The sequence below is a fragment of the Catharus ustulatus genome, chromosome W, assembly GCF_009819885.2.
Source record: "Catharus ustulatus isolate bCatUst1 chromosome W, bCatUst1.pri.v2, whole genome shotgun sequence".
NCBI lineage: Eukaryota > Metazoa > Chordata > Aves > Passeriformes > Turdidae > Catharus > Catharus ustulatus.
The window spans coordinates 9,162,086-9,174,667 of NC_046261.2; the positions used below are offsets into that span (position 1 = coordinate 9,162,086).

The 12,582-nt window shown below is 47.5% G+C and overlaps 1 protein-coding gene across 5 annotated transcripts in view; it reads left to right on the top strand.

Moving 5' to 3' along the window:
• LOC117005078 (transportin-1-like) overlaps nucleotides 1–12,582 on the top strand; it is a 189,411-nt gene that overhangs the window by 39,822 nt on the left and 137,007 nt on the right. For all 5 annotated transcript variants that reach the window (XM_033076326.1, XM_033076330.1, XM_033076327.1 and 2 more), the window contains exons 2-4: nucleotides 816–963; nucleotides 1,143–1,256; nucleotides 3,666–3,741. In XM_033076326.1, the coding sequence (XP_032932217.1) occupies nucleotides 1,152–1,256; nucleotides 3,666–3,741 (181 nt within the window). In that variant the 5' untranslated portion in view covers nucleotides 816–963; nucleotides 1,143–1,151. The remainder of the gene's footprint in view (nucleotides 1–815; nucleotides 964–1,142; nucleotides 1,257–3,665; nucleotides 3,742–12,582) is intronic.

Genomic DNA, 12,582 nt, shown 5'->3' on the forward strand with positions numbered 1-12,582 from the left:
CTGCAGGAGAGCAAGCAGAAAGTTTTCACTTAAAAGGGAATGTTAGCAGGATGATTACAAATACAATGACTAAAAATAAGATTGTAAAAGGATAAGTAATTACTGGTTTTGATTTTCATATTTTAGACTGGTTTTAATCAGTGTAGGCTTTTATTTTGCCCAGTAGCATATGTATGAGATATATATATAATATGTACATAACGCAAATGTATTTTAAATGTATTTTAAATCCCTCCAGGGATGGTGACTCTACCACTTCCTTGGGCAGCCTGTTCCAATGCTTGACAACACTTTCTGTGAAGATTTTTTGCCTAAAACCATTGTAGGTCCTTTCCAACTGAATTATTCTATATACACGAAAATTGCTATTTTTGACCTGAGATTTCCTCTGATATATTTTGACGCTAAGGATAAGTTACATTAGGTATTCAAAGTAGTTTCTTTCCCCCCTTCTTGTGTAGATGGTCTTATTCCCTCTTTTCATGACATTGAGAACTTATGAAATCTATCCATCATTAAACTAAATCATGAAGTAAAGCAGACAGCGAAGCAGGTACCATGTTCTTAACTCTTCGGTCTGCATTCGCATCCCCACTTCGTCGTGGGCTCCAGCCTCCTCGGTCGCTGACAGGTGCTGCGGGTGGGTGGCCGCAGCTGTCCCTAGAAGGCCGGGTTGAGGCTCTGCTTCGCCCTTTGCCTGTCGGGGCTCCTGGAGCGTTCTCTCTGGTTTCGGGTGGTGGTGGGGAAGGGCTGTGTAGGAGGCGCCCCGTTTTCTCCCGCCCGGAATTGAGGGGCCCGCCTTTTGTCGCCCCCAGGCTCCTGACGGTGTGGAACACGCTGGGGAAAGGCTGACAGCGGCGCTGGCGGGCGGGGCGTGCGCGGTGCTAGGACCCAGGAGGACCCAAGGCGGCTCTTAGAAGCAGATTGCAAATTCGCCGTGACTCAGTCCGTGTACTGGAGCAGGTTAGTGCTTTCCTGTGAGGCTGGGCTCGGGTGAGAGCAGGCCGGGTGTCCTGCAGCTAGCTAGTGTGCTTGCTTGCTTCCCCCCTACCTTCTTTCCTCCCTCCCTTCCTTCCTCCCTTCCTTCCCGGGGCCTGCCGCGCAGCTAATCGCGGTCTCTTGTTTGCTGGGTTTTTTTTCAGCAAACCAAGATGGAGTATGAGTGGAAGCCTGACGAACAGGGGCTTCTACAGATCCTGCAACTGCTCAAGGAATCGCAGTCCCCGGACACCACCACGCAGAGAGCCGTTCAACAAGTATCCTTGGTCGAGGCCTACACCGCGGGCGAGCGGAGCAGGCAGAGCGGGGCTGCGGCCGTCCGGGCGACCGCTAGGGAGGCTGGGGGCTCCGGGTAGGGGTAGCGCGGCCACAGGCCAGTGCTGTGGCAGGCAGGTGGCGGCCGGGCCTTTCTGGGGAGCCGCCACAGCGAACGCTGTGGGCTGAGTCTCCGCTTGAGCGGGTGGCCGTGGCGCGGCATTTGAATCGCTAAGGCGACCTATGGGCCACAGGGCCGCCTTCCCTCACCAAGAGCTCGGGCACCTGTTGTGAGCCCCGAGCCAACGTTCGGGGTTTGTTTGTTTGGTTGGTTGGTTTTTAAATTTTTTTAATTTTTTTTTTTTAAAGCCCTGGCTCCTTTGTGGCTGCTTTGGTATCTGCTGCTTTTCCAGATTACTCCATGCTGGGCCGCTGCCAGCACCTAGCCCTCATCCTCAGCAAATCCTACCGAGAAGGCTGGAGCGGGGGAGCGGGGGGGACACCTCTGCTCGCCAGGCTGAGTTGATGATGCGGCGCGGGGTAGCTGTCGCCCCTACGGCAAAGCAGGGGTGAGCAGGGGCTTCCTAAACTAATCCGGCGCTAGGATTCACGGCGAAAGCCGTAGCTGGTGGGAGGAGTGTTCCTGGTGGAGCCGACTGCACGCTCTCGGTGACTTGCTGGCTCTGACCGTGTTTTGCTGTGTTTGTGAGGATGTTTCTGCTTCCCTAGAATCTTGAGCCTGAAATACTACTGTTCGTTACGCTTTTTGCATCTCACAGAGTGAAATCTACCCTATGTGGCTTGTGCAGCTTTGCAGTGCATTTTGCATTAGTGTTGTGGATTCTTGGTTTGTTGTTTGACTGTTGAGTTGTTTGTTCCCCCCTCATGTCTCTCTTGATTGTAGAAGTGATGAAATAGCAAGGTTTTAAGGAACAAAGATTGAAAGTTTAGCATCTTGATCCCTCTTTATTTAAGGCATTTACTTGAAGGTCTTCACAAAAGGCAACAAAACTTAGTTATGTAGGTAAGAATATGTATGTATGTATGTTGTGTTAGGAGTTTAGCTTGAAGCAAAATTTGCTTGACTTCTAGGCTTTCCTAGTAGATGCGGTCAAACTTTGGAAGGCTTCTGTTCTTACCTGAAAGGTGAAGGTAGATTTCACCTTGTTTTTGCAGCTGTGTTTCAGATTCTTAAGATGGTGTTGTTTTCTATGAAAAATACTATACAGAAGTTGCTAAGTGTTCTGATAATGCCCCAAATTTAAACAGGTGCTCTTTAGTATTTCAAATAAAAAATATTATCGCAACAGTGATTATAGTGTAGCTTTCATGTAAAATTACATTTTAAAAGTCTGCTTCAAATAATGGCATCTGGCTATCAATGTCAACATAAATATGTATGGCTAGGGTTTAGCAACTTTGAATATTTAGAGCTTTAGCTGTATAACAAGTAAAATAAATGCCTATGAAGCAAATAATCCTACTAGTTCTAAAAATAATTTTTTTGTTAAATGTCTTCATTGTTTGCCATACTGATGATATCTAGTATATTTGGTAACTGCATGCTTATGACTTAAAATATTGTTGAGCATAATAGTAATTAATACCAGGGTGTGAGAACAAGATACAAGGAGAATGCCAGAATGCTGTTCTAGGCAAGCGGTGGCAGAATACTTAGAAATTTGAGGCAAAAGTAATGACAAATTTTAGAAAAACAGCTACGTACCTTCTAACGGTTAAGAAACATAATAATTCTTCTTGCAGTTGCCCCAGAGAACATAGTAAAGAGGTTGGTATTGCTAGTAAGATGCTTTTTCAGAGAAATGTCACTCTAGAAAATTGTTTTGTGTACAGGATGTTTTTTTTAAAGAGACCATGGATAAACATGAACTTCTTTGTACAAATATCTGGGCATTTACAATGAAACAGCTTCTCACAGTTGAAAGCTCAGACTGGCTAGTTAGTGTCATAAAAAATGTATATGATTAATATGAAAGTGACTAGCTTATGAAAATCATCAGTTGTATTTTAATACTGAAATGCTTTAATTTATTGTGGAGTAAAAAATATGTGATTGTGTCTCAGTGGATTCCTTAGGTTTTGTTGGCTTTTAAGTGTAAATTTTGAAATCTAAAACTGTACAGAGGAATGTAGGGGGTTTGGGGAGGGTGGGAATTTCTGTGTTTGTTCCTGGATTCTTTTCTCAGTTTTCAACATAACTAAAAAGCTACTGCTTCATATGAAAATCACATAAATTGTTTTCAAATTGTTCATAGCCTGTATGTTGTGAACCTATAGTCATAGCATTTTTTAATGATGCAGCAGTACATAGCTCACTTAATCACAGTATTCAGAAAGCTATGAATGCTGTGTGTGAAGATTTTAATTTCCTTAACAGTTTTTCTCATCAGAAACTAGAACAACTCAATCAGTATCCAGATTTCAACAACTACTTGATTTTTGTTCTTACAAAGTTGAAGTCTGAAGGTAAGTTCTTGGGATATTGACTGGTGTATTCTATTTTTTTTTCTTTTAAAAAATTATTTTATTTAGCTTTAAAGAAAAATGAAACTGATTTCTATGCTCAGTGTGCTGGTGAGTTGATCTCCATAGTCATGTAGAAGAACTCTTTATCCTCTTGGGAATCTTTGTGGAAAAAGATCTGATAACATGGTGCTTGTAGTTTCAGTCTTGAAAGAGATTCCATTCTAAAAGTCCAATGAAATCTTAAAAAAAATGTGGGAGCATCATACTTCTGTCAGACTACAGTGAAATAGTGGAATAACTTTGCACGTCATGGTGATGAATCATGACTATACATGTTATAAAACATGCTGCTAAAACCAGTTGAGATTGTGATCTCCCTAGAAATCAATCTATTAAATATTTAGAAGATTACTGTTGCATCTGCTTGCTCAACTCCTATCTCTCCCTCCCACCCTGGTGGAACGGGGAGGAGAATCAAAAGTAAAACTTGTATGTTGAGATAAGAACAGTTTAATAATTGAAAATAAAGCAAAATACAGTAATAATGGTAAATTATAATAATAATGATAATAATAAAAAGGGAAAAACAAGTGATGCACAATGCAATTGCTCACCATCTGCTGACTGATGCCAGACCCCCCTTCCCAAACCCAGATCGGACAGCCTTTGGGTAGCTCCCACCAGTTTATATGCTGGTCAAGATGTTCTGTGATGTGGAATATCCCTTTGGTCAGTTTGGATCACCTGTCCCAGCTGTACTTCCTCCCAGTTCCTTTTGTGAACCTCCTCACTTGCAGAATAGGAGAGAAGAAAAAATTCCTTGACTTAGGATAAACATGACTTAGCAAAAAATGAAAACATCAGTGTGTTATCAACACCATTCTCATTCTAAATCCAAAACACAGCACTGTAAGAGCTACTGAGAAGAAATTAACTCTGCCCTACCTGAAACCACACAATCACATCCTAGAGTTGTCCAAATGTTATGGCTGTAGAATCTTCATTCTGAAGCCTTAATTCTAATATAATGTAGTTACTTACTGTTGGCTTATTTTTATGGATGTTTGTACAAACTCTTTATGGCACAGTGTAGCCTCTTCCAGTTGGAAAATTCAGGCAATTCATTGGTAATGATCAGTAATGACTATCCACCCTCAGGGCAGATCTTTTAATAACCTCCCAAGAAACCTCTTTCTTAACTCTAAACATGGTATGGACTGCACTGAGGACAACTGCCAGACATGACAACAAGAACGTGCTTTCCTTAATATCCAAAGGGAATTCAAAATTCCCAAAAGCTGCTGTAACAGGCCTGAAGGAGGAAAAGGGGGTTAAAAGCTGGGGAAAACCATCCTCTCCTTTTCCTCCCAGAGACTGGGTACAATTATTAATGGACTCCCAACAGTAGCACCCAAGGCCAGGGCAGGAGAACAACACTGAATACACACCCCTCATTGCACTTGATGTTATCATGTCATAAGCAGATATTCTACACTACAGCAACAAAGCAATCCTGATCCCTCTCCCTGCTGTGAAAAAGAGCACTACAAGGAGCATATATAGGAACATACACAGGGTTAGGCACCACACCCACGTGAACAGACCAAGCAACATTTTGACCAGTGGCTCCACACCTAATACAACGAATGGTTATATAAAATTAGTTTCCAACCTTCTCTGGTCAGATCTGTTGTTATCTCAACCCTTTGTGCTGCACATTGGGCACCAAAAAAGGCTGTCATGGTTTAGGAATGGTACTTCCCATTTAGTGCTCCCACTGTGTCATGAATGAGTGTTTTAAAATTGCTTAAAGAATCACTGGCAAAGGTTTGAGTAAAAACGAGTTTAAAATAGAAGCAAAAGCACATCAACCTTTGTTGGCAAAGTTCACTGTAGTAACTAGGTGGCTAAGGCACACTGAGGAAAAACAAACAAACAAAAGAATCCAGTCAATCAATCCAAACTGAAATAAACCCAAAATTATCAGGGAGGGGTGGGGGAGAGACAAAAGGATAGAAAGGATAAGGATTAAAACTAATGGCCTAAAGGCCCAACAGCACTTAAACTTAACAGTTCTTAAACTTATCATTTCTTATCTTAAACTTGACAGCACCTTAACAGCATTTAACTTAATTTATAACTTAAACAATTTAGCAAAGGTTTCTTATTGGATTTGCTGTAGTACAACAGTAACTTGCTTGCAGGTCTAATTTACAAATCTAATGTACTTTAGAATCTCAGAGAGCAGCGTTTCTCCCACATTTGCTATAGCATATTCACACTTACATGCCTACAGATATAAAGAGTCTGTACAAGGTACCTGTGAAAAATTCCTCTGAAAGGTAGTGAAACACACTTCAGATACCTTTTCATCTTCTCAATGGGCAATGGGTCAAGCCTTGAGGAGGGGAGTATCAGCCCAGGATTTATCTTTGTTCAGTGATCCTCTGAGTATAGCAACCTGAAGAGTTTGCTGCGTCTCAGAGGTCTCACTCAGGGAGGTTGCTGGTTTCAGCTTGTCCTGGTTTAGAGGACAGTATTGCCAGAAAAAAAAGGCAAGACCTTTTCCCAAAATGGAGAGTGAAAATCCCCTCCCTCCCAGTTTACTATAATTTGGAAATTAAGGGGCTCTCAGGCAAAAGGTATGGGTTTAGGAATAACAGTTCTTTACTGATATATCTACAAGACAAACAAGAACAACATCAGCTATGAAAAAAATCAGTGACAAAACAGAACGAAACTCAGTCTCAGTCTTTTTTCCAGTCAGACGCCCTCCTCCTCTGCACGGTCCCGGTGGAGCGGGACGGAGTGGCCTTCTCTTAGTCGCAGCAACTGCAGGAGCAGGCAGGCGGCAGAGGCGGGGGGGCTCCCAGGTGGGAGAAGGGTGAAGGAAAAAACCTTCGCTCACCGTTTGCGTCCCGGTTCTCAGCGCTGTTCTCAGAAGCAGGAAGCTGTAGCAGTGTTGGAGTGCAGGGCCTGGTCACACCACGGAGAAAAAGAACCTCTCTCCTCTGCCTTCGGGCCTTCGAAAGTGAGTGGTCCTTGCAAGGACAAAGCAGCTCATGGCTATCCATCCCCACCCCTCTCTTTTGTCTTGAGTAATTAGAAGCCAGGGAGTTACCCGGCCAGGTTTCTTTAACATGCTAATGGGAAAAAATTTCTCCACCTAGGGAAAGAGTAAAAACTCCCCCAACATTATCCACCCCAAATTTTTTCCATGCTAACATACTACATCAAATTGAAACCTTCAAATTTTATACATATGTGGATGGCGGCGACCTCTTTTATGATCTGAGGTCACTCACCGCACAGTAGTGGTGGTCTGAGAATTCCTGTTTTGCAGAGCGGGCACGAAGGAAGAGTCAGAAGCTGTTTTCTTAGGTTTCCAAGGTTGTTTGTTCTTTCTTATCTAAGGAATTTTCACTCTGACTTACAGCGGTTCACCTTGCATCTTGTTCAAGGCTTTCTCCCCGCCCTCCAGGGCTGGACTTATCTTTTATACTCTAAATTACGCATACATTGTTTACAATTAATCTCCAATACATGACACCTACATTGCATTGTCCAGTTTTCCCTTAAACCAATCCAGAATTGACATTCTATCCCAAAAGATGGATGACAAGAAGAAGAAGAAAGACATACCACACCCTAAATCCTCCATCTTGTGTTCAGACCCCTAATATAAACAATTTTTAAAACTTCACTTTTCTACCTTTTAGTGCTCTAATTTATACTCTACTTATTTTTGTGACTTTGTAATTCTTCATATAAAGATGGTAATTTCTCCCAGGGACTTAGATTGAACTAACAGGGCTTTTGGGCACCTTGCCAAGGCATCTGTGCTCCCTGCCCAGACTCCAGGGAAGCCAGGGGAATATCCTGGGTTCCCACATCTCCCCCCGCTGTTTGCACTAAAAAGACCCTTTTGGTTACCCTGTCTGTAGCCCGCTGTATGCATTGAATAACGCATGGCAGAATAAACAGAAGAATTACAAGTCCTATCAATACACAAAATCCTATTCTTAAAAGTTCCCTCCACAATGGTGAAAGACTAAAAAAATCAAACACACCATCCAACCACGATCCAGTGACCTCTCCAAATTTTGCCACGCCTTCCTGTAACTGTTTTATATCTTCATGAATTGATTTGGAATGATCGGACAAGTTCATGCAGCACATTCCCTCAAATTCCTCACATCCATTTCCGTGAGTCAGCAATAGATAATCAATTGCCGCCCTGTTCTGAAGAGTGGCTCTCCTTACACTGTCGACATCCGTTAACATGTCACTTAGTGCAAGTGAAACTGCCTTAGAATGTTTGCTGAGCCAACAACCCATATGATCCAATTGTGCCAAGGCCACCCCCGAAGCTGTCTGGGGTGAGAATATCGCCACTGCGATTCTCTGCGCCTTGTTCCATGTGTACACATTATCATCACAGTCCGGATCATATTGTTTGATTGCTCTCTTCTCTCTATTTTTCAGCTTTTTCAAAAATTTCAAATCTGGTGTTAATAATGAAAGTCTCCAAATGCTGCATGGACCTCCCTTTATGTTTGCAGGGATACCAGGCCAAATTCTGTCCCCACAAATGAAAAATGTTCCTCGTGGCAATTGTGCAGGAACTCAGAAGGATGGTTTGTTTGACATCCTAGTGTAATCACACCAATAAGAAACATTTTTATATACATTGCGATTTGGAGTGACATCTAATGTTGTATTTTCTATCATTCCCTGAAAACTAAAATAGATGCAAAAGTCCATTGTTGTTGACCCCAGAATTTCTAATTCTTGAGGTTCAAAAGGAGCTATAGGAAGAAATTGAACCCACACATGCCATCCGTCCACAGGTGTTGACACGGCCTGCATCACCTTTGGAGGAATGTTTTTTGGAATTGGCCATTCTTTCACTGGCAATCCCACCAAGCATGTTGAAAATGGCTTCTTTGGCTTGGAATGTGTTAAACATATGGTATCTAAACCTGCTGCATGAGCCAAATTCTTCCAAACATTCTCCCTTGGTTGCATCATAGGTAAATCTGCCCCATTGTTTAACACAATAGACAAAATTATTAAACATAAAACCATTGGAATGAACATTTTCAATTTCAGTCCTTGAACTCTTTATGTGTTGTCTGAAGAGGAGTTCACGATCTCTGCTTCTGATTCTGTCCGTGAGCTCTCCTCTCCACTTCCAGGGATTGTATCTGCTTGCGTTTGAGCCCGATACGGTTTCACGTTTCTCGCTGGTACCCACTTCGACCCTCTCTCTGTGGAGACACAAACAAAACCCTTCCCCCAAGTAATTAATTTGAAAGGCCCTTCAATCCAACTTGTTTCCGAATTTCAAATCAACACTAAAGGATTCTCCTTCAGCTTTGCCCTTGTACTAGTCGTAAAATGCCTTATAATCGGTGGCGTCAGTTCTGAAAATGAACCATTCAGGAAATTCAACACATATAAAGCTTTATTTAACCGCATGTGAGGCGTAGCCTCTGCCTCCCTCCTTTTTTGTTTATCTAACAGTGTTTTCAAGGTGTGATGCGTTCTTTCTATAATTGCCTGACCTGTGGGAGAGTGTGGAATGCCAAATGTATGCCTGACACCCCACTTTTTTAGAAATGTGTCCAGTACTTTTCCAATATATGTTGGACCATTGTCTGTCTTAATTTCTTGTGGAACTCCTAATGATGCAAATGCCTACAAAAAATGTCTACATGCATGTTGTGCTGTCTCCCCTGTATGTAATGATGCAAAAATCGCTCCTGAAAATGTATCTACTGACACATGAATATTTTTCAATTTTTCAAATGATGGATACTTTGTTGCATCTGTTTGCCATAGTTGAAGACTTTGCAATCCTCTCGGGTTGACTGCTCCCGTAGAGGCTGATGGTTTCACAAGTTGACAATCCGGACAGGACTGAATAATTTATTTTGCCTGGCTTTTTGAAATGTGGAAAGACTCCATCAATGCTCTCGCATTTTGATGAAAAAATGCATGGCTTAATTTTGCCTGCTCAAAGATGTCTGGCAATGTTTGCAAAACAAACATGGTTATTCTATCCGCTTGAGCATTTCCTTCTGTTAAAAGGCCTGGGAGTGATGAATATGCCCTAATATGCGTGATGAAATATTTGTGTGCTCTGTTTTCCAGCAGTGTCTTCATACATGATAAGTATGAATACTAAATTTCATTGCTTGTTTCTCACAAAAGCGATCCTTCCAATCTTTTAACCACATTAGCTACATATGCTGAATCTGTGATCAAATTGAGAGGCTGTTGAAACAACTCAAAAACTCTGACTACTGCTGCTAACTCCACAATCTGTGGTGAGCCTTGTACTATTTTCACATCTTACTCCCATTCTCCTGTAGCAAAATTTTGCCATGTAATGACCGATTTGTGAGTCTTCCCTGAACCATCAGTGAATACAGTAATTTCACGACTATAAGGGGCACCCTTTTGACTAAAATTTTCCCCTGAACACGGAAGTGCGCCTTATAGTACGGTGCGCCTTATATGATCTACAAAGTTGCAACATTTGCGACCCCGGAAGTGTAAGCCACAAAGGGGGGCGGTACCGCGGGAGCGCCAAGTCGCGAGGGGGATGTGGGAGCGGGTGGCCATGGCCGGCAGGAGCCGTGCGGGGAGGGAGGGAGGGAGTCAGTGCTGGTGCTGGCACAGGGTGAACAAGGAACCACCAGGCGCGGGGGAAGCTAAGCGCCGCCGGGTGTGGGAAAGTGGCGGCGCAGCCCCTGCGGCCACGGGGAAGAAGCGAGAAGCGGCGGCGCCGCCGATCCGAGCGAGGGAGGGGTGCCAGGGCAGCCGTGCCGCCTAGTCGAGCAGGGACGGGCACCGGGGCAGCCGTGCCGCCGTGCCGAGCGGGGACAGGCGCCGGGGCGGCTGTGCCGCTGTGCCGAGCGGGGACGGGTGCCGGGGCGGCCACACAGCTGTGCTGAGCGGGGACAGGGGCCGGGGTGGCCGCGCAGCTGTGCTGAGCGGGGACAGGCGCCGGGACGGCCGCGCAGCTGTGCCGAGCGGGGACAGGGGCCGGGGCGGCCACACAGCTGTGCTGAGCGGGGACAGGGGCCGGGGTGGCCGCGCAGCTGTGCTGAGCGGGGACAGGCGCCGGGACGGCTGCGCCGCCTTGCCAAGCAGGGATGGGTGCCGGGGTGGCTGCACCGCCATGCTGAGCGGGGACAGGCGCCGGGGCGGCCGCACTGCCGTGCCCGGAGAGGACAGACGCCATGGCACCCACGCCACCGCGCCCCGAGAGGACGGGCGCCAGGGAGGCTGTGCCGCCGAGCCGAGCGGGGACGGGCGCTGGGGTGGCTGTGATGCCTTGCCGAGCAGGGACAGGCGCCAGGGCAGCCGTGCAGCTGTGCCGAGCGGGGACAGGCGCCGGGACGGCTGCACCGCCGAGCCGAGTGGGGATGGGCGCCGGGGTGGCCGCGCAACTGTGCCGAGCGGGGACAGGCACCGGGACAGCTGCGCCACCTTGCTGAGCAGGGATGGGCGGCTGGGCGGCTGCACCGCCATGCCGAGCAGGGACAGGCGCCGGGACGGCTACACTGCCGTGCCGAGTGGGGACAGGCGCTGGGACGGCTGCACTGCCGTGCCCGGAGAGGACAGACGCCATGGCGCCCACGCCACCGTGCCCCGAGAGGACGGGCGCTGGGGCAGCTGCACCACCGAGCCGAGCGGGGACGGGCGCTGGGGCGGCTGTGATGCCTTGCTGAGTGGGGACAGGCGCCGGGACGGCTGCACCGCCGAGCCGAGTGGGGACGGGCGCCGGGGCGGCCGCGCAGCTGTGCCGAGCGGGGACAGGCACCGGGACATCTGCACCACCTTGCCGAGCGGGGATGGGTGGCCGGGCGTCTGCACTGCCGTGCCCGGAGAGGACAGACGCCATGGCGCCCACGTCACCGTGCCCCAAGAGGACAGGCGCCGGGGTGGCTGCACCGCCGAGCCGAGGGGGGAAGGGCGAAAGGGCGGATGCGCCGCCTTGCCGAGCGGGGACAGGCGCCGGGACGGCTACACTGCCAAGTCGAGTGGGGACGGGCGCCGGGGCGGCTGCACTGCCGTGCCGAGCGGGGACAGGCACCAGGACGGCCGCACCGCCGTGCCCGGAGAGGACAGACGCCATGGTGCCCACGTCACCGTGCTCCGAGAGGACGGGTGCCAGGGAGGCTGTGCCGCCGAGCCGTGCGCGGACAAGCGCTGGGGCGGCCGCGCTGCCTTGCCGAGCGGGGACGGGCGCCGGGGCGGCTCTGCGGAGCCTCGAGGGGGAACAGCATGGCAGGAGCGCCAAGCCGAGCGAAGGAACGGCACGGCAGGAGCACTGAGCCAAGCGAGGGAACGGCACAGTGGCTCCGCAGAGCCGCGAGGGGAAACAGCATCGCGGCAGCACGGAGCCGTGAGGGGGAGGCGGCCCCGCGGCTGCGCCAAGCCACGCCTGCCGGCACCAGGGGCAGGTGGGAGTGCCAGGGCCCACTGCACGAGGAGGGTGCCTGGGGCTGCCTTTGAAAGCCTACACTCTGTGAAAAATGTTTCTAAATTGTGCTCCTTCCAGTAAACTCCACGATCGCGGGTTTCCGTTACTAACTCGTTACTTTGTTGCGCATGGCTCGGATCTTTGCGGCAAAAAAAAAGTGCGCCTTATAGTCCGGTGCGCCTTATCTGATCTACAAAGTTGCAAATTTTGCCGACTCTCGGAGGGTGCGCCTTATAGTCTGGTGCGCCTTATGGTCATGAAATTACTATACTGTGATTCCCTCCAACAGTTCCTCACTTATTTTTGGTTTCTCCCTGAAACTTATTTTTGCCTTTAACATTCTG